Source organism: Mobula hypostoma, chromosome 10, assembly GCF_963921235.1.
Source record: "Mobula hypostoma chromosome 10, sMobHyp1.1, whole genome shotgun sequence".
NCBI classification, from domain to species: domain Eukaryota; kingdom Metazoa; phylum Chordata; class Chondrichthyes; order Myliobatiformes; family Myliobatidae; genus Mobula; species Mobula hypostoma.
The window spans coordinates 17,538,811-17,563,063 of NC_086106.1; the positions used below are offsets into that span (position 1 = coordinate 17,538,811).

Below are 24,253 nucleotides of genomic sequence, written 5' to 3' on the forward strand. Positions count from 1 at the left end.
ATGTTCAGTGGGTGACATCTTTCATTGGATGGAGTGGGCTGTGTCCACAACCCTTTGTTGGAATTCATCAACAGTACATCCATAGAGGTTTTTGAGAATCTCCTTAAGTGAGAAGATTGAAGGGAGATTTGATAGAGGTATACAAAATTATGAAGGGTATAGATAGTGGAGATGTAAGCAGGCTTCTTCCACTGAGGTTGGGTGAGACTACACCCATAGATCATGGGTTAAGGGTGAAAGGTGAAATATTTAAGGGGAAAGTGAGGGAAAACTTCACATGAGGGTGTGGAGCACTTGAGATGGATGTGGCACTCACAACACGCTGGAGGAACTCAGCAGGTCGGGCAGCATCCGTGGAAAAGATGAGAACCCTTCGTCAGGACTGTTCTGATGAAGGGTTCCGGCCCGAAACGTCGACTCATCTTTTCCACGGATGCTGGCCGACCTGCTGAGTTCCTCCAGCGTGTTGTGAGTGTTCCTTTGACCCCAGCATCTGTAGATTATGTTGTGTCAGAGATGGATGCGGAGTTGATTTCAACAATTAAGAGAAATTTGGATGGGAAGGGTATAGAGGGTTATGGGCTGGGTGTAGATTGACGTGCTGAGACAGATTAATGCTTCAGCACAGATTGATGGGTGGAGGTAACACCACATAAAATGCCGGAGGAACTCAGCAGGCCAAGCAACATCTTGGAAGAAAGTACAGTCAACGTTTTGGGCTGAAACACTTAAGCAGGACTGGAGAAAAAAACTGAGATTTAAAAGGTGGGGGGAGGGGGGAGATGAAGTAAAGAGCGGGGATGAAACAGATACGGGGCTGGAGAAGGAGATGTCCGACAGGAGAGGAGAGAAGGCCATGGAAGAAAGAAAAGGGGAGAGGAGCACCGGAGGGAGGCGACGGCCAGGCAATTGCCCGAAGCGGAGACTGTACTATTCTCTACGGACGCTGCCTGGCCTGCTGAATTCCTCCAGCATTTTGTGTGTGTCCCTCGGACATCCAGCGGCTGCAGACTTGCCCTCGTTTGAGACGGGCAGACTGCCCTGTAGTGTGCTGAACCTCTCCGGTCCTTTCGAAAGTCTAGAGGCACTAGAGCGCCTTCTCCCTGAGCCCCAATGAGGCACCTGAGATGCTATGGCCCAGAGCTTGAAAGTGCCGATGCTCCGGTGGTCTTCCCGACTGCCCGTTCTGAAGTTGACGCTGAGCGAGGGGGGCGACCGGCCTCCCATTGTGTCCGAAACGTTGCCACGCGATTCGGCTGGCCATCGTGCTGCCGGCGCCGAGCCCGTTGATGGCGTGGGTGCAAAGGGGGTGGGGGGGGCGGTGGTTAAGTTGCTCTGCTAATGCCGCTCGGTCCGGTGAGTTCCTCGTCTCAAAGTGCGTGCACAGGTGCAGTGAATAACTTCATGGTGGGTACAAAATGTCATATAAGTCGAATCAACCTTAAATTACACACAATTCCTCAGACAGAAGAGCATAATTAGAGTCAGCAGAACACAACCTGACCCCTTAACCTCAGCAGAATGAAAGCGCTGGTTTTTGAACTAAGGGAGGGAGAGCAGTGGTTGGCAGCGTCACTCTGGTGAAGCCTCCTCGGGCCCCTTCAACACGCAGGGTTACGCGAGGCTGTGGAGGGCCCGCATCGGTACCTCCTTTAGAGGCTCCAGGGCACGAGGCCACACAAAGATACGGAGAGCTGCGGAGTCAGCCAACTCCATCACGGGCGCACTCGTCCCTACCGTCGGGACACCCTCGAGTGATGATGGGTCAGGAAGAGGAATCTGCCACCGTCCAGGGCATGCCCTCTCCTCATTACAACCATCAGGGAGGCGTTCCAGGGGCCTGAGGAGCCACATTTCTTCCCTTCCGCCGCCCGGTTTCTGAACGGTTCGTGAACCACGAATGTTTGCCTTGTCGTTCATCCTTGTTTTATCTACGAGCCGAACCACAACCCTAACCCGAACGCGGCACAAAATGGTCTTAACACACCTCTAGGGTTGTACTGTCGGCTGGTCTGGAACGGCAATTCCAATATGTTCAGATGGCGCCAAGAAGTGCGAATCTTACTGTGCAGGTCCGATGGGAATCATTCCCGTTTAGGACGGCTACCGCCGAAATCCACAGTCTCCGCCATGGGTGCTTCAGTAAGCAGCATTGTTTTAAGATGTTTAGATGATCTACCAGTCCTCAAAATCATTAGAACCCTGATGACAATCTCGGGTCGCGAGTGTGGTTCCCCATGAAGAAACTGTTGTGTAGCGGAGAGTGTGCTGACTGGCTGCATCACAGCCTGGTATGGGAACACCAATGCCTTTGAATGGAAAGTCCTGCAAAAGGAAAGGGATTTGGCGCAGCAGATCACGAGTAGAACCCTCCCAACCGTTGAGCACATCTACATGAAACCCTGTCGTAGGAAAGCAGCATCCGTCATCAGAGACCCCCACCACCCAGGCTGTGCTCTCTTGTCACTGCTGCCATCAGGTAGGAGATACAAGAGCCTCAGGACTCGCACCACCAGGTTCAAGTACAGTTACTTTATACTTTATTATCGTCAAACAATTGATACTAGAACGTACAATCATCACAGCGATATTTGATTCTGCGCTTCACATTCCCTGGAGTACAAATCGATAGTAAATATTAAAAAATTAAATTATAAATCATAAATAGAAGATACAGAATGGAAAGTAATGTAGTGCAAAAAAAAACCGAGAAGCAGGTCCGGATATTTGGAGGGTACGGCCCAGATCCGGGTCAGGATCTTACTGATGTTACTACCCCACATCAAGCTGTCAAACAAAAGGGGATGACTACACTCGCTTGCCCATCTATTGAGATGTTCCCACAACCAATGATCTTATTTTAAGGGCTCTTTAATCTAGTTATTTCATGCTCTCATTATTTTTTGCTATTTATTTATATTTGCATTTGCACAGTTTGTTCTTCCGCACTCTGGTTGATCTTTCATTCATCCTGTTGGGATTATTATACTTATGATTTTCTGAGTGTTCCCGCAGGAAAATGAATCTCAGGGTCCTATGTGATGACAGATATGTACTTTGATAATAAAATTTACTTTGAACTTTGGAAGTGTGGAACCTGGGGCGATCTGCAGGTACAATTGAAACAGATTCCTTTGACTCCCCCCCCCCACACACACACACACACTCCTGACGATCCTGCTGCTGAATGTACTCTCTCTGGAAAATTAAACTGAAGACATCAGAGCAAGATTGCAATACCAGAGGGACATCAGAGACTGCTGCAACCTTTGCTTCCAGGAAACGTGGCTAAGCCCACCATTTCAGACACAGCGCTGCAGCCCAAAGGCTTTGCTGTCCACTGAAAAGACAGGACAGTTGACTCTTTTAAAGGTAGGGGAGGTGGTGGTAGCAATGAGAACAAGACCTCTCCTACGTGATGAAGGTCCTTAATGATGGACACTACCTTTATGAGTCATCGCTCCTTGATGGTGTCCGTGATGGCTAGTCCCCTAATGGCCTACCTGATTTGATTTGTTTCAATGCTATGTAAAACAAGCTTTTCACTGTATCTTGCTACATGTGACAATAATTAACGAATTCCAATATCATTTCGATAACTGGGTTCTTTGATGGACATCTGGCACCGCTGCTCTGCTGTCAATCAATGGGTCCTGGTTATGCCCCTTGATCCTCCAGGCGACACGATTGGCGAAAGTGCCAATCAATCATGGTCACATGGTAACACACATCAAACCATCAAACTGGTGAACGCAGCAGGCCAGGCAGCATCTCTGGGAAGAGGTACAGTCGATGTTTCGGGCCGAGACCCTTCGTCAGGACTGACTGAAAGAAGAGCTAGTAAGAGATTTGAAAGTGGGAGGGGGAGGGGGAGATCCAAAATGATAGGAGAAGACAGGAGGGGGAGGGATGGAGCCAAGAGCTGGACAGGTGATTGGCAAAGGGGATATGAGAGGATCATGGGACAGGAGGCCTAGGGAGAAAGAAAAGGCGGAGGGGGGAAGACCCAGAGGATGGGCAAGGGGTACAGTCAGAGGGACAGAGGGAGAAAAAGGAGAGAGAGAAAAAGAATGTGTGTATATAGATAAATAACGGATGGGGTACGAGGGGGAGGCGGGGCATTAGCAGAAGTTTGAGAGTCAATGTTCATGCCATCAGGTTGGAGGCTACCCAGATGGAATATAAGGTGTTGTTCCTCCAGCCTGGCTTCATCTTGACAGTAGAGGAGGCCGTGGATAGACATATCAGAATGGGAATGGGATGTGGAATTGAAATATGTAGTCCAGGACAAAGATGAGGGAGTGAGCAAGTTGTAGGAAAGATACGAATGCGTGGGGCAGTTACAGTCAGATGAAACCGTCGCAGAATCCTCTGTTTACCACAGACGAGATTGAATTGCATTGACTTTATATTTTATATCCTTCACACCCATGAGGAGTAAAAATCTCTATGCTGTCTCCGTCTAAATGTGCAATGTGCAAATTATAATGAATATTAAGTATCTCTACTACCTCCTCTGACTCCATGCACACATTTCCACTATCGCACCTGAGTGGTCCTATTCTTACACGACTCGTCTGCTTGCTCTTCACATACTTGTAGAATGCTTTGGGGTTTTCCTTAATCCTGTCCGCCAAGGCCTTCTCATGGCCCCTTTGGCTCTCCTAATTTCCTTCTTAAACTCCTTCCAGTTAGCCTTATAATCTTCTAGATCTCTATCATTACCTGGTTTTTCGAACCTTTTGTAAACTTTTCTTTTCCTCTTGACTAGATTTACAACAGCCTTTGTACACCACAGTTCCTTTCCCTGTCTCATTGGAACATACCTATGCAGAACACCACGCAAATATCCCCTGAACATTTGCCACATTTCTGCTGTACATTTCCCTGAGAACATTTGTTCCCAATTTATGCTTCCAAGTTCCTGCCTGATAGCCTCATATTTCCCCTTACTCCAATTAAACGCTTTCCTAACTTGTCTGTTCCTCTCCCTCTCCAATGCTATGGTAAAGGAGATAGAATTGTGATCACTATCTCCAAAATGCTCTCCCACTGAGAGATCTGACACCTGACCAGGTTCATTTCCCAATACCAGATCAAGTACAGCTTCTCCTCTTGTAGGTTTATTAGATTAGATTAGATTATGAGGACACTTAGTCCTCGTTTATTGTCATTTAGAAATGCATGAATTAAAAAATGATACAACATTCCTCCAGAATGATATCACAAGAAAACACAGGACAAACCACGACTAAAACTGACAAAACCACATAATTATAACATATAGTTACAACAGTGCAAAGCAATCCCATGATTTCATAAAGAGCAGACCATGGGCATGGTAAAAAAAAGTCTCAAAGTCCCGATAGACTCATCATTTCACGCAGGCGGCAGAAGGGAGGAACTCCCCCCGCCATGAACCTCCAAGTGCTGCCAACTTGTTGATGCAGCACCATTGGAAGCACCCGACCGCAGTGGACTCTGAGTCTGTCCGAAAACTTCGAGCCTCCGACCAGCCCCTCCGACGCAGCCTCACTGAGCATCATCCTCTGCCGAGCGTTTCGAACCTGCCCCGGCCACCAAGCAACAAGCGAAGCCGAGGACTCGGGGGCTTCTCCTCCAGAGATTCTGGACCACACAGTAGCAGCAGCAGCAGCGAAGCAGGCATTTCAGAAGTTTCACCAGATGTTCTTCTGTGCTCTCACGTCCGTCTCCATCAAATCAGGATTGTGCACGGCACCCTACTTGACAGATAACAGACATCACCACCGGAGTGGCCGCTGCGAGCTGTGTCGTGCTGTCATCTTCTCTTTTCTCCTTCCACATATTGTTCTGCCTGATCTCACCTCGTAATGTTCTGATCACAAATGATCATGGTGCACGCTGCCGGACTGTTGTTCCTTTGCTGAATTGGTCTGAAACCCAAGCAGCTTCGCCTGTCCTGAGCAGTGTCAAAGATCTTGCTCTGTGTCCGAGATCATGAATGCTCTCCGTTTTCTCACGCTGTGTTATCTCAAAATCTCTCACTTTGTCTAAATCCAGTCGGTGAGGTTGGAGGAGGGAAGGAAGAAGAGGCAGCTTGTTCTCAGTCTCCAGCCCATTGATGGCTCTGATGGGCTGGGAGAGGCATGGAGCAATAGGCTGGTAGTGCTTTGCAGGGGTCTCTCGCCTTCAGTAGGAGACTCTCCACAGTGTGCACTGCTCTTTCCGCTTCTCCATTTATCTGTGGGTACTGTGGACCGGTTGTCTGGTATTTGTCTGGTACACAGTGTGGACATGGTGGAGGATTACAAATACCTGGGGATATGAATTGACAATAAACTGGACTGGTCAAAGAACACTGAGGCTGTCTACAAGAAGGGTCAGAGCTGTCTCTATTTCCTGAGGAGACTGAGGTCCTTTAACATCTGCCTGACGATGCTGAGGATGTTGAATGGCGAAGGCGTCTCTTTCAAGCCAGTGAAGTCTGAGCTCGTGAGCTCCTTTTGGAACAGCTGGCCACCCACGATCACAGTGTTGCATGACCTTGCTGCAGATTTGGTCCGTTTTCAACTCAGCGCAAATTTCATCCACCTTACTTTGTGACGCAGGAAAGCTTTCATGTACCCAAGTGAAAAGGATAACAGTGTCTTCCATGAGGAAAACGTAAACTTCCTTCCACTCACTTTTGCATGGCATCCTCGACAGAGGGTCTGGTGTTGTGAAGGATTTGCCAGGGACATGTTCAATGTCATAACAGTATCACATAAGCCTCATTCTGAATCTTTGCAGATGTGGAGGTAAGTCATCCAAGTGTTTTGAACTGAGGATGCTGATAAATGGCTTGTGGTCTGTTTGAAGTAGGAATTTAGGGCCAGTCAAGTAGCAGCTGAAGTGTTCACAAGCCCATAGGAAAGCCAGTGACTCCTTTTCAATTTGGGCCTAACACTGTTCAGTAGGAGTCAGTGCTCTTGATGCATATGCCACCGGTTTTCATACACCACTGCAGCTTTGCATGAGCACCCCCCCCCCAGGCCAAAGGAAGAAACGTCTGCTGAGACCCTGGTTGCTTTGTTTGGACCAAAGAATGTCAATGTTGGCGGAGTGATAAGCTCTGCTTTAAGTGATGAGAATGACTTCTCCTGTGGTGCGTCCCAGCTCCAAACATTTCTGAGGGAGGAGGTCGGGTGGTGGCTTTATTTTCTCTGCCAAATCTGGAATGACCTTTCCCAGCTGGTTTACCGTGCCAAGGAAATAGTGGATCTCTGATACATTCATCAGTTGTTCTCGCCGAACTCCTTCCAGTTTGTTCTGAATCTGGTTGCACTCCTTCTGAAGACAGTTGGTGGCATAAGAACTTCACCTTCTACTTCACAAATTCACATTTTTTTTTGTTCGGGGTGATTCTAGCCTGTTTCAGCTTCTCCAAGGCAGCTTCCATTCTTTTGTCATGTTCCTCACTTGAGCTTCTGAAGATAAGTATATCATCCAGTCCCCCTGAAATTTGGTTCACCCTCATCTGAAAGAGTTCAGGGGCTGATGAGATGCCAAAATAGAGTCTCTAAAAGGCATAGCATCCACATGGTGTGATAAGGGTTGTGAGCTTCTGTGACGCAGGAGCTAAATGGACCTGCCAGAACCCTCAGTTTGCATCTAGTCTGGTGAAGAACTTTTCTCCATGTAGCATACTCAATGTGGGTTCAACAGAGGGCAGAATAAACTTCTCCCCTCTCACTGCATTATTCAATTTTGTTAGATCAACACAGATCCTCACTGTGCCAGCTGGCCTGGGAGCAAGAACAATACCCACACACCTCCACTCACTCAGGTTATTATGTCAAGCGCCTTCATTCTCTCAGGTTCAGCTTTGACTTGGTTCATCAAAGCGATCGGAGAGTAGGACATCACTCCTAACCTCAGCTGGATAAGGTACTCTTTCGATGCCCCCAGGCCTGTGAACAATTCCAGATACTTCTCCTGCCACTGAACATTGTGTAGTGATTCCAACCTTGCCATGAGGTTCAGCTCCTCGATGGCACGTCATCCAGAAGTGTAGATTCTGAACAACACAGGCATCCTCTTTTCACTGAGGTTAAGCTTCCCTGGCCCTATGAGCACTGTCTTTGTTGGGTTTAGTGCAATGCCTGCTCTCTCCTCCAGTTCTGTGAACAGACGGTTGGGGATGGCTGTGACATCTGCCCCAGTGTCTGTATTGAATGTCACTTCCTCATTTTGCTACTGAATAGTAGTACACCAGCCTTGTCTATCTGGATCTGAAGCCCCAAGGAAAGCTCTCTCTCTCTCTCTGTCTGAATCATGGTCTTCTTTGACCTGCTGAAGAACTTTGAACTTCTATAATGGCCAACTCTATTGCATTGGTGGCAATCACTTCTTTTGTGACAGAGCTCTTTGACGTGAAATGGAGACTTGCCGCATCTCTTTCAGTTGGACATTTTACTTGCTTTTTGTTTTGCTTGTCTGTTTTGTTTCAGCTGAGCTCCACTCTCACCTCTTTCTGGATACACTTTGTACCCTTCTTTTTGTACAGTTTCTAGCTTTACCTCAGCATCGTCTTCTTGCCTGAGTTCTGCTGTTGCTGATGAACAATCTCACACTGCCTGACCATAGTAAAAGCTTCCTTTATTGTGAGATTTGCCTGCAACCGAAGTCTCGCGGACAATTTGGTGTCTGGTATCCTGACAGCAATCCTGCCTCTAATGAGCTCTTCTCTCAGATTTCCATGTGCACAGTTGTCTGACAGGGGATTAAATCATTTACACTTCCATCTGGGTCCTGTTTTCGGGAGTTGAATTTTGCCCTGTTATATACATTTCATTTCACTTTTCAGAGAAATATTCTTTGAATTTGTCCTGCACTGTTTTATACTCCTTTTTTTCTGAGCATCTGTCAGTCCTAATCCATCCACGATGTCACTGGCTTTGTCACCCATGCAGTATATCAGTGTGCTTACTTGATGCTCTTCTGAAGCCTGAGTGAGATTGTTTCAACCCTAAATCTCTCAAAGCGTCTGAGACACCTCTCAAAGTCCCCTAGCTGAGAGAAATCAAATGTCTCGGGGGCTTTATCATGTAAGTAGATGTATGTTATTGTTGCTCTTCTCCATGCCTTCTTGAGCTGCTGGGGTGGCATTTTCCTGACTTCTCTTTAGCATTTGTCTGTTTTTTTTTATGAGGCCAGGTTGCTAGTTCGATGCTCAATCCAGTATGGATGGAAAATATGCAAAGAGCCTGCTCGAGTCGAACAACTTGAAGTTGAGTGCAGATGACACCATACCACTGGCTGGCTATAGGTAGATTTAGGCAATGTTGCCTCTAATTTATAATGACCAGTGTGCAAAAAGATCTTGCGCTGTGCAATTTTTTTGCCCAGTGACAACAACATGTGCGCACTGAATAATTTCTTCAATAAAAACAGTATGAATAAGCCAGTTCTAAAATCTGCAGACAAATCGATGCAAACTCCACATTGTCAAGACCATCCACATCAGATAATTGTGTACGATCATGAAATATGCTTAACATGTCAACGAGGTAGAGGGTGACAACCTGTTGTGCACAGTTTAAATTCCTTTGCGCACTGGTAGCGAATGATGTGTGCGTGCGCACACCTTAGAGGGAACATTGGATGTGGGTGCTGGAGGTATTTGCTCCATTTTCCTGTTTGCTTGTTTCTTCGTTTATTATTTTATTTATTTGGACTACAAAGGTCTTCTTTTCTCTTCCTGAGAGTTTGACTGACTTCTCTGCTGTGTCTATGGCTCTCTGCGTTTTCCCTGGCCAGTGGTTCACAGATTATTACAATGTATTCACTTTTGGGTATAGCTTGAAGGCATTGCCTAGCAACCCTGGCTCTTTCTCAACTCACGCTTAATACAGTTATCAAACTAGCATAGGCAATTTAGGTTGATAAGTGTCAGGATATTTTTCATCGATATATGAAACAAGAACAATCTTACGGTAATTTCCTTCTTGGTTTGGGTCATTTCGTCGATGATCAGCCACTTCCGACACTATGTTGTGTTCATTAATGAGGGAAAGTGCAGAGCACACCAGGAGGCCAGCATGCAGGATATCCAACTGAACTTTATTGATAACCCTGCTTGTACAGTATGTGAACTCCTCCCATGTGGGAGTGGCATAGGAATGACACTATTAACTACCACTATAGTGCCCGTTCTGAAGTCCACATCCAATTTTTTGGTCTTACTGATGCTGCAACACCACTCAGCCAGCTGATCTGTCTCAGTCCGCTACGCCTTCTCATCACCATCTGAAATTCTGTCAACAATAGTTGTATCATTGGCAAATTCATAGATGGCAATTGAGCTGTGCCCGGTCACAGAGTCAAGGATATGGAAAGAGTAGAGCAATGGGCTAAGCACACACCTGTGAGTGTGCCAGTGTTGATCAGTGAGCTGGAGATGTTATTTCTGATCTGCACGGACTGTGCTCTGCCAGGAGGCAGTCAAAGCTCTAGTTGCAGATGAGGCACAGAGGCCCAGGTTTGATTTTTGATCAGAGCTGTATTAATGATTGTGTTAAATGCTGAGCTATTATCAATAAACAGCAGCCTGAAGAGTCAATGAGATCGCATCCACTGTAGACCTATTGTGGTGATAGGCAGATCACTTGCTAAGTCCTTGCTAAGGCAGGAATTGATTCTAGCCATAACCAACCCATCAAAGCACTTCATCACCATAGATATGAATGCGACTGGACGATAAGTCAGTAAGACAAGTCACCCCGCTCTTCTTGGGCACTGGTATGATTGTTGCCCTTTTGAAGCAGGTGGGAACTTCCAATTGTAGCAAATAGCATGAGAAACGCAACATTCACAAGAAAGAAAACATAAATTGTACTAAGTTCTACAAGGAAAAAAACACAGATCAGAAACATAGTCCATTTTTAGAGCATAGTGGTCAAAGCAGCCATGATTTTGCAATGCATGTTGGTGATCATGGTCGTGCTGGTTGGTTCGAGAACCGAAAGGTTGAAGGGAAGTAGCTGTTTCTGCAACTTCAGGCTGTCCAATGATAGCACGGTCTAGATGGTGGGGATCTTTGATGATGGATGTTGCTTTCCTGAGGCAACACTTCCTGTGGTGAAAAGGGACATGTCCCAGGTGTATTAGGCAGGGTGCACTACCTCTCCGCAGCTTCTTTGGTTCCTGTGCATTCGAATTGCTGTACCAGACTCTCATTGTTAGATATGTCACCGAAGATTCTTGCAAATTTCTACAGATGTAGAGCAGAGGGCATTCTGACTCGTTGCGGTTCGAATGTGCACGATTGCAAGAGGCTGTGGAGAGTTTTCGAATCAGCCGGCTTCGTCACGGTCACAACCCTCCCACCATGGAGGATATCTTCAAGAGGCAGTACCTGAAGGACCCTCACCTTTCAGGGCACATCCTCTTCTCACTACTACCCTCGGTGAGGAGGTACAGGAACCTTAAGACCCAGCCTCCACGATTCAGGAACAGCTTCCTCCCCTCTGCCGTCAGTTTACTCAATGGTCAATGAACAATGCCTCATTATTTGTCTTTTGTGTTATTTATTTAACTTTTCTTTGCACTTACTGCTACCACAGTACGGCAAATTTCAGGTATTATGTCAATGATAATAAATATGATTCTGAAACGGGTTAAGTAAGACCCTGGTTTTCTTTCACTGCTTTGGGTATCAGCAGCGAAGAGAAGTCAGACTGCTCCTGGATCTGATCCGTCACGCAAACAATTTGTACCCTGACAGCAACGTAGGTTGGGAATATTTATCTTTTGTTCGCACGGAGCTGTTAAGAATGTTATTTTTAAAGAGGAAAAGCGTTTTCAGGATCTCTCCCGCCACTCCCAGTGGGAAGCCGCCCTCTGCCGCCCTTCTCCGCCACAGGGGCGGGGGGAGGGGTGGGGTTGGTCGCCGAGTCCCGCCCTCTCCACCGATTGGTTGGAGGACCGAGCGCTGCCGCACCGTTCCTCCCGGTGCTCCGGTTGGCGATTGGTCGCGCACCCGTCACTCCATGGCACGCCGCCCGTCACGTGGTCCGCAACAGGGGGTTGGGGGGGCTGCTCTCTCCGTGCTCGAAGGAGCCGCTCAGTCCGCCGCCATTCAGGAGGCGCTCCTGCGCCCGCTCGGGTTGGTATTTTACCGGTCGATCCAGCCCGCCCGATGCGCGAGCATGCGGTTTATCCCCGTGGAACGGAAAATAGCGCGACGGATGGAAATTGCCAAGGCCGTCTCCGCTCGCCTTTCCTCACCCTCCCCCCCCTCCTCCCGGCGCTCCGTCGACCGTTAGCGAAATCGCCCGGCAGGCCGCGCGCGCGGAGCCCAGTGCGCAGGCGCGCCGGACCACTCTCGGCCCCCTCCCGCCCCCCTGCGCTGTGAGCATGCGCGGGAGTGGTCGGGTGCTGGCGAGGGGGCGCTCCCGCGCCCAGCTGCAGGGGCGGGTTGGCGCGCGCAGGGTGGGCGCCGGCCCCGGGTTGGGCGCTTTCCCTGCGCGCGGGGAGTTCTGGGAACCGGGCGACGCCATTAAGGGAGACACGGGGAGGCGGTGGCCACAGATTCTTGAGAAGTGGTCTCTGAATCCGTGGGAGCAATTCTGAGTCATTTTACACCTCTGCTCTTTCTCTGAAGGACCCCATGAACACTACCTCGTTATTCCTCGTTTGCACTAATTTGTTTTTGTAATTTACTGTGTCTTTTACGTCTTGCACTGACTGCTGCTGTAAAACAACAAATTCCACGGCATGAGAGGCTGCCCCAGAAGGTTAAGATATCTGGCTTTAAGGATGGAGTTGTCAGTTTGATTTAACATTGTATTAGGGGGAGAAGTGAGAGACAGGTAGTAGATGGTTGTCTCTCTGACTGTGACTACTGGTGTGTCGCAGGGATCATTACTAATTCTGTCCATTGTAGTTTATCAACAATATTAATGGTTTGGATCATAATGTGAATCAGTAGGGTGAATGTAGGTAGGCATTTTCCTCTCATGTTGGGTGAGAGTAGAGCTAGAGGCCAAAGGTTTAGAGTGAAAAGTGAAGTATTTAAGGGGGATCTGAGGTGGAACTTCTTCACTCAGAAGGTGATGCGAGTGAAACAAGCACTCAAGGTGGTGTGTGGTAGATGTGGATTCAAAGTGTAATGTTTGAGAGAAGTTTGGATAGGGTATATGCATGGGGGTTGTAGATGGGACTCAGCATCTTGTTGGTGCTGGTCTGGGATTTTCACACGGAGTTTAGAGAGGATGGTGTGAAAACAGCAGTCCTGTGGGTGAAAACACTTCGTTAACGGGAGAGGCCAGCAGAGAATGGCCAGACTGGTTCAAGCGGACAGGAAGACAACAGTAACTAATAACCATACATTACAACAGCGATATGCAGAAGAGCATCTATGAATGCACAACTAGTTGAAAGTTGAAGTGGATGAGCCACAGCAGCAGAAAACCACCCCGAGCTCCATTCCTGTGGCCGCTTTATTAGGGACTTAACTGTACCTAACGAAGTGGTCACTGTGTACAATAAGCCTGATTTTGATCTAGTCAAGAGTTGGTACAAACCGTCTACCAAGCCCAGATTTATTCTCCTTCCAACTCCCACTACAGGCCACAAGTTGCACCTCATTGTTTGTCATTCTCACTTCTAAAATTAAACATGAACTGTTTTCTATCAATCTATTCTCCGTCTCTTAAACCTGGAGTTACAATTAAAAAATTAAAATCTCATTAAACACAATGAAATCCTTTTGCCCCCCCCCCCCCCATTTCCTCCCAAAGTCAGGAGGTAAGTTCAAAGTCAACCACATTAGTGGTCTGGGCCGGGAAATTTACTTTTCCAAAGGTTGTCAGTGAATAGACTGCACTTTCTTGGTTACAACTGGACGAGAAACTCCCCTCATGAATTGTTACAAACTCTGTTTGTCCCCTTAGTAACTTCTGCCCCCTTTCAGAGTACTAGGAAGGTGTGCTTGATGTAGACTGATAGAGATTTACAGCACAAAGACAATCCCTTCAGCCCTCGGTCTGTGCAGCCATTAAAGCCAATCTACATTAATCCCATCAACTCCCCATATTCCACCCTCAGCCACACATCAGGGGCGTTTTGAGACCAGTTAACTGTCTGACCCGTGCAGCTTTAGGATGTGGGAGGAAACTGGAGCACCCAGGGGTGGTGAGGGGTGTGCTCCCACATGGTCACAGTGAGAACATGCAAGCTACACACACACACACACACACACACACACACACAACACACAGGTCAGGGCTGAACTGGTGTCTCTGGAGCTGGGATTTGTACCATCACCCACACTGCACGCCTAGTTAAACAGGAATACTCTAGCACTGGACATAGTCCAGGAGAAATTCACTGGGCTAATTGTTTAAGAGGGTCATCCTACCACCGAGTGGATAAATAGTTAAATCTGTGTTTCCTGGAGTTTAGAAAGATGGGGGCTGATTTCATCAAAACATAACAGATCCTGAGGGGGTTTCTCAGGTAGGTGATGGAAGTGTTTCTGCTGTTGACGTGGTTACGGGGCAAAGATCCAGTCGATTAAAACCACAGTGTGTAGGGGTGTCTTCTCTTGTTGGGAAAAGAATCTCTGGCTGCTCGGGGGTGAATGTTATGCTGTAGGATAAAAATCAGCTTTATATGAAATCTGTTGTTATTTATTCTTCTAACTATCTATTTATTGGGATACAGCACAGAACAGGCCCTTCGAGCTGCGCCACCCAGCAACCCCCGATTTAATCCCAGTTTAAACACGGGACAATTTACAATGACCAATTGACCTACCGACTGCTACGTCTTTGGACTGTGGGAGGAAACCGGAGCACCCAGAGGAAACCCACGCAGTCACGGGGAGAACGTACAAACTCCTTAGAGGCATTGGTGGGAATCGAACCCAGGTCGCCTGTACCGTAAAGCGCTGTGCTCACCACTACGCTACCGTCCCGCTGTTGTGCAGTACGAGGACGTAAAGTTACTATAAATAGGTAGTGCTGGAGTTCCCAGTCTCTCTTATGCCATGGACCCCTATCGTTAACTGAGGGGTCTGTGGGAACCTCTGATTTCGTGCAACGAGAAAGAAAAATGAAGTCGTCTTCCTGGACTGTTCAGGAATCTGCTGGCAGGGGGATAAAGCTGTCCTGAACCATTGAGTGTGGGTCTTCCAGCAGGGGGATAAAGCTGTCCTGAACCATTGAGTGAGATCAGCTGCGGTCACACTGGGCGCCGGGGCCTCTGGCTCCTGTTGACTTGTTTGTGTGAGTACCTCTGCATTCCAACCCTCCGACCGCCGCGGCACGCTGGAGAAAGCCTCTCCGTTCTTTGGTACCACAGTGGTTAGCGCGATACTGACAGCTCGGGGCGTTGGGAGTTCGGAGTTCAGCAACCTCTGCAAAGCGTCTCTTTACGTCCACCCCATGGAACGGGTGGGTTTCCTCCGGGTGCTCCGGTTTCCTCCCACAGTCCAGAGACGTACCGGGTAGGTCAAGTGGTCATTGTAAATTGTCCCAGGATTAGGTTAGGGTTAAATTGGGTTAATCAGCAGTTGCTGGAGCAGTGCAGCGCCAAGGTCAGAAAGGCCCACTGCACGCTGTATCTCTAAATAGGTAGATGGAAAAATTCCTTGCTGGCTGGGGAGGAGGGACCTTGGCTTTGCATGCTGGTTTCAGAGCCACAGTGTGCCCTGTCCCACGCCTCAATGCCGTCTGTCTCTTCCTCGCCAGGAGACCACTCAACCTGTCGCACTGGTCCACCCCACCCCCCCTCTCCCAGGCGGGGTTCATCAAACCGTGACTGAGCTCCGGGACTCCGTAACATTCCTTCAGGTACGTGTCAGAACCGTTCTGTTATGGTTTCGGAATACTGAAGCAGGCTGCTCGAAGCACCTGGCTCCTGCGGCCCGGGTGCCAGTCTACGTTCAGCTCGCCTGCCCTGAACCTTCCTGTTCAATCACCCTTTAAATGTTGTAATTGTACATCACTTGTTCCACACGCCCACCCCCGCTGCCCGCCAGATCCCCTTTAAGCCTTTCCCCTTCTCCTTGGAACTGTGCCCTTTGGCTGTTACCCCGCCACGCTCAAGGACCACTAGCTATTGAGCAGATCTCTAGTACAATAACGTCTACTTGTGACTTCACAATCTACCTCGTCATGGCCTTGCAGTTCACCGTCTGCCCACACTGCACTTTCTCTGGGAGTTGTACGTTCTCTTCTTCCTTTTCCACCGAGCTACCTCAGAATGCAAGACAAGCTTTTCACTACTCGACAGGGTCGACCATTATCTTCAGGCCTCCCCTCCACGAACTCTGTCCACAATTCCTGCATCACCGTCTGGTTTGCCGGGGGGAGGGTGGAGGCCACTGCACAGGATCAAAATAAATTCTCGAGAGTTGTAAAATCAGTCAGTTTCATCATGGGTGCTAGCCTCCATAGTATCCAAGGTACCTTCAGGGAGCGGTCCTCACAAAGGCGGCCTTCATCATTTAAGGACCCCCACCACTCAGGTCATGCTGTCTTGTCATTGCTACCGTCGGGAAGGAGGTATGGGAGCCTGAAGGCACACACTCAGTGATTCAGGAACAGCTTCTTCCCCTCTGCCATCTGATTTCTGAATGGACGTTGAACCCATGAACACTACCTCCCTACTTTTGTTTTTATTTCTGGTTTTTTTGCACTATTTTATTTTAATTATTTAATATACATATATACTTACTGTAAGTCAGTTTTTTTCTATAGTTATCATGTTTTTCTTTGTACTGCTACCGCAAAATTAACAAATTTCAGGACACATGCCGGTGATATTAAACCTGATTCTGATTCTGCTGTTAGCTTAATCAAAGACGCCGCCTCTCCCCCTCCCATACAAAAGCCTGACAGCACCTATCACCGGGCCCAAGGACAGCTTCTACCCAGCTGCTATACGACTATTGAACAGTCCCCGAGTAGTCTCTTGACCTCACAATCTAACTCATCACGACCATGCACCCTATTAAACAGATAAATTGGTTTACCCACTCTGGGACTCTGTCCCTCCCTTTGTAACTGGATCCTTGACTTCCTGACCACCACACGGCCCCCAGTAAGAAAAGTCAGCAGCACCTGTGCCTGCGATTGTCCTCACAAGGTTGTGTCCTCGGGGCCCGGCTCTACTCCCTGTACGTTCACGACTGCGTGACCACCTCTCTGCACTGCCCTTTCTCTGTAAGTGTAACATTTTGTTCTGCATTCTGTTGCCGTTTTCCCTGTGCCACCTCAGTGTACTGATGTGATAAAATGGATAGCATGCAAAACAGACTCTTTCCATGTACCAGTAGAGCCTGTCAGCCTCCCGCATTCCACGGAGAAAAAGAACCCTGTCCAATCCCTCCTTATAATCACAGCCCTCTCTAATCCAGGCAGCACCCTGATGGTTCCCTTTTGTCCCTTCTTTATCTCGACTACGATAGCGTGGTGAGGAGAACTGTGGACGATACAACCTAGTGTTGTACAGTCCTTGATGCCTTGTTTGTTACCTAGCTCCCAATTGGTTCATAAGAACTCAAGAAACAGGAGCAGCAATAGGCCATCTGGCCTGTCATTCAGATCATGGACTCAGCTCCACCTCCCCCATCACTCTTAATACCCTTGCTGTGCAAACCTCGATCTTACTGTGTATTAAATATATTTTGTGAGGTAGCCCCTCCTGCTTCCCAGTGGAGAGACTTCCACAGATTCACTACTCTCTCAGGAAAGCAGTTTCTTCTCATCTCTGTCCCAAATCTACTTCTGCCGATCTTGAGGCTACGTCCCCTAATTCTAGTTTCACAACTTTCCTGTCCTGATCTTCTGTACCCCTTTCACAACTTTACATTTCTATAAGATCCCCTCTCATTGTTTTGAATTCCAATGAGTATAGTGTCTGGTGATTCAATCTCTTATCACAGGCTGACCCCCTCATCCAGAATCAACCTGATGAACCACCTCTACACCCCTCCAAAGCCAGTATATCTTTCCTCAAGAAACCTACTGTTAATGCCAATGGCATTTAGTGCAGCAGCCATCTCCGGTGATGTTCATCGTGTCAGTAGCTTCCCCTTGGTTTTCACCACTGTCAGTCATGCAAGTCCCGGGTGAAGACCCAGCAATTTTGTTTTACCAGTCAGGGTTATTAGCCCTGAGATGAACCCCCGAGCCTGGAGGTCTGTCCTCTCCCCTTTGACCTGTTTGGCATGGGTGATCCTGCCAAGAGCCAAAGCATAAAGCCCTGACTCCAGCCCAACATAGTTCCCCTGGATGATGGAGGCACGCAAGCCTCCAAACCCAATCACAAGGTTGTGATCGTCTTGGAGGCTCCTCAAATCAGGAGGCCGGAAATACGTGCATTATTTCAGGTACAGTCTCAGTTAAAAAAAGGTTGCATGAAAAACAGGTTTGCATGTCTTCCATACTTGGGTACTTGGTAAGGGCACCAGGGGTTACAGGTTAAAGCAGGAGAGTAGAGCTGAGAGGGATAATAAATCTACAAGTCCCTTTTCAATGATGTTAATGTACCCTTCTTCAACCACTTCCCCTTGCAGCTCATTCCATATGCAGACCACCCTCTGGGTGAAAAAACTTGCCCCTCAATTTCCTACAGAACTTTCCCTTCTCACCTCAAATCTGGGCTTTCTGGTTCTTAATTCTCCAGTCTGGGGAAACACACTTTGCCGTTCATAGCTATAGAGTAATAGAGAAGTACAGCATAGAAACAGGCCCTTCGGCCCATCAGATTCATGCTGAAATCATTTAAACTGCCTACTCCCATCGACCTTAGCCCTTACTATCCATGTACTTATCCAAACTTCACTTAACCATTGAAATCGAGTTTCCATGTACCCTACTCTGGCAGCTCGTTCCACCCTCCGAATGAAGTTTCCCCTTGTGTTCCTCTTAAACTTTTCACCTTTCACCCTTAACCCATGACCTCCAGTTGGAGCCCCACCCAACCTCAGTGGAAAAAGCCTGCTTGCATTTACCCTATCTATAGCCCTCATGGTTTTGTATACTTCTAATAAATCTCCTCTCGATCTTCTGTGTTCCAAGAGTAAAGTCCCAACCTATTCAATCTCTCCTTATAACTCTGGTCCTCCAGTACTAGCAACCAGGTCATCCCTCAGCCTTCTTTGCTGCAGGGAAAACCATCCTAATCCTATCCAGTCTCTCAAACCCTCCACTCCCGATAAAAGCTTTCCCTGCACTCTTCAATTTAGCAACATCTCTCCTGCAGCAGACCAGTCAAAACTGAACTCAGTACTCCAAGTGCGGCCTCACCAACGTCTTGTACGACCTCAACATAATGTGCTGTACTTAGTGCTCTGACTGATAAAGACCAGTGTGGCAGACATCTTCTTTTCCACCCTGTGTACCTGTGACTCCATTTTCAGGGAACCGTGTACCTGTACTTCTGGATCACCCTGTTCCTCAGCACCCTACACGTCCCTGAGTTTGGACTCGGAGCCATCGATGAGGGCCATTGTGCCTTTGCCGCCCTGCCTGCCCTGTGCTGCCATTTTCAGGAACCCATGCACCTGCACCCTTCGCTCTCCCTGGTCTACAATACCTTTAAACTCCAGTACCAAGCGCTACTGGTCTCAATGGGGGCAAATCAGCGCAGAGCGAGGTAGCAGGGCCCTGGAGGGCGGAAGGGTCTGTTCGGTAACCTGGGACTGACCCTCGCTCTGCTCATGGGGTGGTAATTGTTCCTCACCCCATTCCTCCCTCCCTCCTCTCCTCCTCCCCTCCATTGGATTTGGTTTATGATTTCTTTGCATACTGTTCAAACAGATCAAACTTCGCTCACGTGATTGTTCCTAACCTCCTCACTCTCCTCCTCTCCCTTCCCTCACCTTCCTCTTCTCCTCGTGCCCCCCCCTCCTTCCTTCCTCCCTCCCCCCACATCTCCTCCTTCCTCTCCCCACATCTCCTTCCTCTCCCCACCTCTTCTCCTCCCTGCTCACCTCATCTCTCCTCCTTCCTCCCTCCCCCTCACTTCTCCTCCAGGTGCTTCCAGGATGGATCTGCCAGAGGCTCCCACCACAGAGGGGAAGGAGCGGGAGGAGGAGAACCCCACCACAGCAGAGGGGGTGGGTGGGGTTGGGCCTGACACGGCAGAGGGGGTAAATGGAGACAGGCCTGACACGGCAGAGGGGGTAAATGGAGACGGGCCTGACAAGGCAGAGGGGGTAAATGGAGACGGGCCTGACAAGGCAGAGGGGGTAAATGGAAATGGGCCTGACTCGGCAGATGGGGTGGGTGGAGATGAGCCTGACAAGGAAGGGGGGGTGGGTGCAGAGCGGCCTGACACAGCAGACGGGGTGGGTGGGGATGGGCCTGACATGACGGAGGGGGTGAGTGGAGATGGGCCGGACATGGCAGAGGGGGAGGAAGAGGAGGAGGGGGCAGTGCAGATGGTGGTGGTGGGAGGGTCACCCAGCTCTGGTGGAGTTGGGGCAGGGGCCATTCCTGGTCCCAGGGGTGGGTCGGACAAGCCCTTCTCCTGCCCGGGCTGCGGCTTGGGCTTCCGGCGCTCCTCCAACTTGTCACGGCACCGCTGCCGGCCGGCCGGCGAGCGTCCCTACAAGTGCGGGGACTGTGGCCGGGGCTTCAACTACCCCTCAGAGCTGGCCATCCATCGTCGCAGCCACACTCGTGAGCGCCCCTTCGTCTGCCCGGTCTGCGGCAAGGGCTTCATCTACTCGTCCAACCTGCTGACCCACCAGAGGGGTCACACCGGCGAGCGGCCCTTCGCCTGCCCCCTCTGTGGCAAGGCCTTCGCACGCTCCTCCAGCCTGGCCGCCCATCAACGGGTCCACTCCGATGAGCGTCCCTTCCCCTGCCCCGAGTGCGGCCGTCCCTTCAAGAGCGCCAAGGAGCTGAAGATCCACCGGCGCCTGCACGCCGGCGAGCGCCCCTTCCCCTGCACCGAGTGTGGCAAGGGCTTCACCCAGCTTTCCGTCCTGCTGGACCATCGGCGTACCCACACTGGCGAGCGCCCCTTCGCCTGCACCCTCTGCGGCAAGGCCTTCGCCCGCTCCTCCAGCCTGGCTGCTCATGGGGGCGTCCACTCCGATGAGCGCCCCTTCCCCTGCGGGCTCTGCGGCAAGCGCTTCAAGAGCTCCCGGGAGCTCAAGACCCACGGGCAGGTCCACTCGGAGGAACGCCCTTTCCCCTGTGAGATCTGCGGGGAGCATTTCCGGCAGGCCCGTAACCTCCTAGCCCACCGGCGCATTCACACCGGTGAGCGCCCCTTTGCCTGTCCTCTCTGCGGCAAGGCCTTTGCCCGCTCGTCCAGCCTGCTGGCCCACCAGCGGGTCCACTCTGAGGAGCGCCCCTTCCCCTGCCCTGCCTGCCCCAAGCGCTTCAAGAGTGCCCGGGAGCTGGCCACTCACCGACGGGTCCACACGGGGGAGCGCCCCTACGCCTGCCCCCTCTGCCCCCGCCGCTTCGCCCAGCCCTCCATCCTACAAACCCACCGTCGCACCCACACGGGGGAGCGCCCTTACGCCTGCGCCATCTGCCCCCGCCGCTTTATCTGCTCCTCGAGTCTCCTTAACCACCGCCGCACTCACACGCTGGAGCGCCCCTTCACCTGCTCCGTCTGTGGCAAGGCGTTCCGCCAGGCTGCCAACCTGCAGAGCCACCGCCGGCTCCACCTGTGACAGGCCGTGACAAGGGGTGGGGAGGGACATGACAAATCCAAGCCCTGCAGCTTTTGCAGACTGTTCCTTGTCTTCCTGGTAATGCTCTGGGCTTTGGGAGGGGAGAGTTGAGGGTTTGTGGGGGGAGGGTTAGACAATGATTGTTCCCCATCCCGTGTATCCCTGCAACTATCGGAGATCCCCCTTCAGGACGGGAGGGGATTTCAGACAATGAATAATCCCCTTCTCCCATATCCCTGCAGCTCTTGAGGTCCCTTCTGTAATGCTGGTGATGCTCTGGGCTGGAGGGGGGAGGAGTTGGGAATTCAGATGAAGATTTGTCCCACCCTGCACATCCCGGTGGTCCTTGGGGACCTTCTCCTCTGAATCTGGGGGGACTGTGGGCTTCAGGAGCAGAGTGGGGGTGGGTTTAGATGGTGTCATCATTCGACTCACCTCTGCAGCTCTCGAGCACCCTCTGATATTCAGGAGGGGCGAGGAGACGGGATGGGGGTGCTTAGACAACAATTCATCCCATCCCTGCAGCCCTCGGGGGCTTCTCTGATCTTCAGGAGGGCAGAGGGTAGGGATGTGGATCAAAGTTGGTCCCTGCAGGGTCTCCTGGGCTTGGATGGCGGAGTGTTCAGCAGTACGGAATAAGGGAGAGTTTTGGGGGTGTTGGGGCAAGAATGCATGTCACTCCCTGTGACACTCGGGGACCCCTTTATGTAAACCTCGCTGTGATTCGGGGAGAGGAGCTGGAAGGGTCACCTATCCCCTCACATCACTGCAAAACCCAGACCCCTCCCTCTAGGCCTGGTGGGGCTCTGAGGGTAAGTGGAGAGAGAGGGCTGGGGGCCGCTAAGACAACATTGTATATCCCTGCTACACTTGAATCCCTTCTCTACTTGTTAAAGGAGCTTGGTCTTCCGCATGTTTTTCTTCTGGGGTAGTAGAGGGGCTGTGAGTACAGAGGAATCAGTCAGAATCACTGGGCCCATCCAGCCTGTTGGTGCCAATTCCACACCTCCCATCAAGCATCTGCCGGTGAGCACCTCGCATTCGAGGTGGGAGGGAGAGTGAAACCGTCAATGTGAGAGGGTGGGGTGGATCCAGGAATGGCGCAGGAGGTCGGCTAGCAGGGGTGGGTGTCCACCGAGTCGTGGGGGGGGGGCGCGAGGGAGAGGTTGGGTGGGTTACCCTACTCATCACCCAGGCTGAAAGGGGTTGTACCTGCCTGGGCCTGTAAGATGTAGGAACGGAGCAGAACTGGGCGTTCTGGCCCATTGAGTGTTCTCCGCCCTTCCCAGCCGGGATCTCGATAAGGTGCAAGACCTCGTCCGTGTTGAGTGGACCACCATCATCATCGTATAACATTGGTGATTGTGGTCTTTGACCGTGATGGTTCTTGGCAAAGTTTTCTACGGAAGTGGTTTGTTATTGTTGCCTCCTGGGCAGTGTCTTTACAAGACGGGTCACCCCAGCCATTATCAATCCTCCTCAGAGATTGTCTGCCTGGCGTCAGTGGTCGCACAACCAGGACTTGTGATCTGCACCAGCTGCTCGTACGACCATCCACCACCTGCTCCCATGGCTTCACATGACCCTGATCGGGGGCTAAGCAGGTGCTCCACCTTGCCCAAGGGTGACCTGCAGACTAGTGGAGGGAAAGAACATCTTACCTACCCGTTGGCAGAGATACACCTCCACCGCGACACCGGCATTGAGCAAACTGGGGAGCTGGATCAGTACTGCATCTGGAATTGGGGGAGACGCGGAACTGATATCTGGAGAATACTCAGAGCTGGAGCACACCCAGAAGCTGAAATGGAGTCAGCTGTTTCCAGGAGACGGAGAGAGGGCTGGGGTTCTCGACAACCACCACCTCTGGTTAGCACAGCTTGACCTGGGGGTGGTGTGGGGGTTTCAGAAGTCAGATATTGACCACGACGCCCCAGTCATCGGCAACGTCTCTCAGTCCCCGAGTCAGTTCATGTCTCGGGCATGAAGGTTGAACTATTGGGTGGGTGCCCCCCACACTACCCCTTCCCCCAATCACCTGGGGTCATGGGGCTGGACGCAGCAGGGGCCTGCTGGTGCTCAACCCTTCAGACTGTTATATGGGTGGGGGACACGAGGTGCACAACACAATGCCAATCATGGTGGTTGTTTACTGATCGGGATGGAGTCCTGACATGCAGAGGCATCAACTTCTCTTCATTGTTGCTGGGTCAAAATTGTGGGTTTGCCACACCCCACACAACACAGGGGACGAATCCTGTGGTGGGACAACCAGCTTTACTACAGGCAGCCCAGGACTACTGCCAGCTTTGAATCAACAGTTTATACGGATTTAAAAGATAAAGTGTTGGATTTCACGGGGATGTGTGTTACGAGGGAAGGGGAGAGGTTTAAAGGGCACCAATGGAGAACACGGTGGCGACTTTGAGGACCACCAAGCCATTTTAGCCTAACCTCCCCCAACCCATGATATTCTGACCTTGTGTAGCATTACGATACACTGATTCATTGTGAGAATTTGTTAACCTCGACTCGCTATTAAATCAATCATGTGTACTCTCATCTCTGTGGTGAGCCACCATTCTT

General features: G+C 50.3%; 2 protein-coding genes across 2 annotated transcripts; both read left to right on the forward strand.

Annotated features, from left to right (window-relative positions):
- The first annotated feature begins 1,132 nt into the window (after nucleotides 1-1,132).
- Nucleotides 1,133-24,253, forward strand: LOC134352423 (uncharacterized). Its single transcript, XM_063059729.1, has 5 exons — nucleotides 1,133-1,294; nucleotides 11,747-12,127; nucleotides 15,717-15,818; nucleotides 20,020-20,092; nucleotides 23,151-24,253. Exons 1-5 carry the CDS (start codon nucleotides 1,133-1,135, stop codon nucleotides 23,549-23,551), a joined length of 1,119 nt encoding a protein of 372 aa, XP_062915799.1. The 3' UTR covers nucleotides 23,552-24,253.
- Nucleotides 20,379-22,797, forward strand: LOC134352705 (zinc finger protein 135-like). Its single transcript, XM_063060103.1, has one exon. It carries the CDS (start codon nucleotides 20,417-20,419, stop codon nucleotides 21,665-21,667), a length of 1,251 nt encoding a protein of 416 aa, XP_062916173.1. The 5' UTR covers nucleotides 20,379-20,416; the 3' UTR covers nucleotides 21,668-22,797.

Excerpts from the sequence above, each read along its gene's own strand:
- LOC134352423 (XM_063059729.1), top strand. The coding sequence starts at position 1,133 with ATGGCCCAGAGCTTGAAAGTGCCGATGCTCCGGTGGTCTTCCCGACTG. Across the intron at positions 1,295-11,746 it reads GCGCCGAGCCCGTTGATGGC|CAACGTAGGTTGGGAATATT; the intron begins GTGGGTGCAAAG and ends GTACCCTGACAG. Across the intron at positions 12,128-15,716 it reads GCGCTCCTGCGCCCGCTCGG|GAGACCACTCAACCTGTCGC; the intron begins GTTGGTATTTTA and ends CTTCCTCGCCAG.
- LOC134352705 (XM_063060103.1), top strand. The coding sequence starts at position 20,417 with ATGGTGGTGGTGGGAGGGTCACCCAGCTCTGGTGGAGTTGGGGCAGGG.